At 32.8% G+C, this 673-nt stretch overlaps 1 protein-coding gene across 1 annotated transcript in view; it reads right to left on the bottom strand.

Annotated features, from left to right (window-relative positions):
* Nucleotides 1–201: 201 nt before the first annotated feature.
* The window catches only part of LOC107674346 (uncharacterized), a 6,718-nt gene continuing 6,246 nt past the window's right edge, over nt 202–673 (bottom strand). The window contains exon 9 of the mRNA XM_016468301.1: nt 202–279. Within this exon, the coding sequence (XP_016323787.1) occupies nt 214–279 (66 nt within the window). The 3' untranslated portion in view covers nt 202–213. The remainder of the gene's footprint in view (nt 280–673) is intronic.

Here is a 673-nt window from a genome sequence, read left to right as displayed (position 1 = left end):
TTGTTACACTGGAATTTATTTATTGGACATATAAAAACAAAACATCTGACGAAACAAATAAAGATTAAAAAGGAAGCATACATTCAGAATGGATGAAATGTCTGAGATCTCCCATCTTTCAGAGGTTTTAGATCTTTCTGATGATCTGGCATCTCTGTTATTCACTGGATCAGATCTTTAGATGGAAATCAAACCTTTTCCTGATATTCTGCATCAGTCCTTCAGTCTGCTAACTTCTGGACCACACAAAGATTTCCGACTTCTCAGGCTATACCTCGGCTGTGGGGGAAACAATGCAAGTATATCACCATACAGACATTTGCGACCAAAATACAGCTGGAAAACACATGCCATGTGGTTTTTACAATAAACATATATAATTACTTTGCTAGAAATGGATCAGTATTATCAGTGAGAAAAGTGCTAGAAATGTCTCTATACAGCTGAGAATTCTGAAACTTCAAAAAAGACTGACAAATTATATTTTTGTTAAATGAGTGAAATTTTTCAATGTAATATTTCGCAGCCCTGCATCATGGAAAAAAAAAATCTGCTGATTTGCTAAAAAGGCCTAATATTACCTAATTTGATGCTGTGTTCAAAAATATCACAAACTTTTGATCATTTACAAGTTTTTTTTTTTCCACAAAATAATACTCAATTTTCAAAGTAT

This window comes from Sinocyclocheilus anshuiensis, unplaced genomic scaffold, assembly GCF_001515605.1.
Source record: "Sinocyclocheilus anshuiensis isolate Anshui unplaced genomic scaffold, SAMN03320099.WGS_v1.1 scaffold188, whole genome shotgun sequence".
Classification (NCBI taxonomy): domain Eukaryota; kingdom Metazoa; phylum Chordata; class Actinopteri; order Cypriniformes; family Cyprinidae; genus Sinocyclocheilus; species Sinocyclocheilus anshuiensis.
This window is presented reverse-complemented; position numbering and strand designations above follow the sequence as displayed.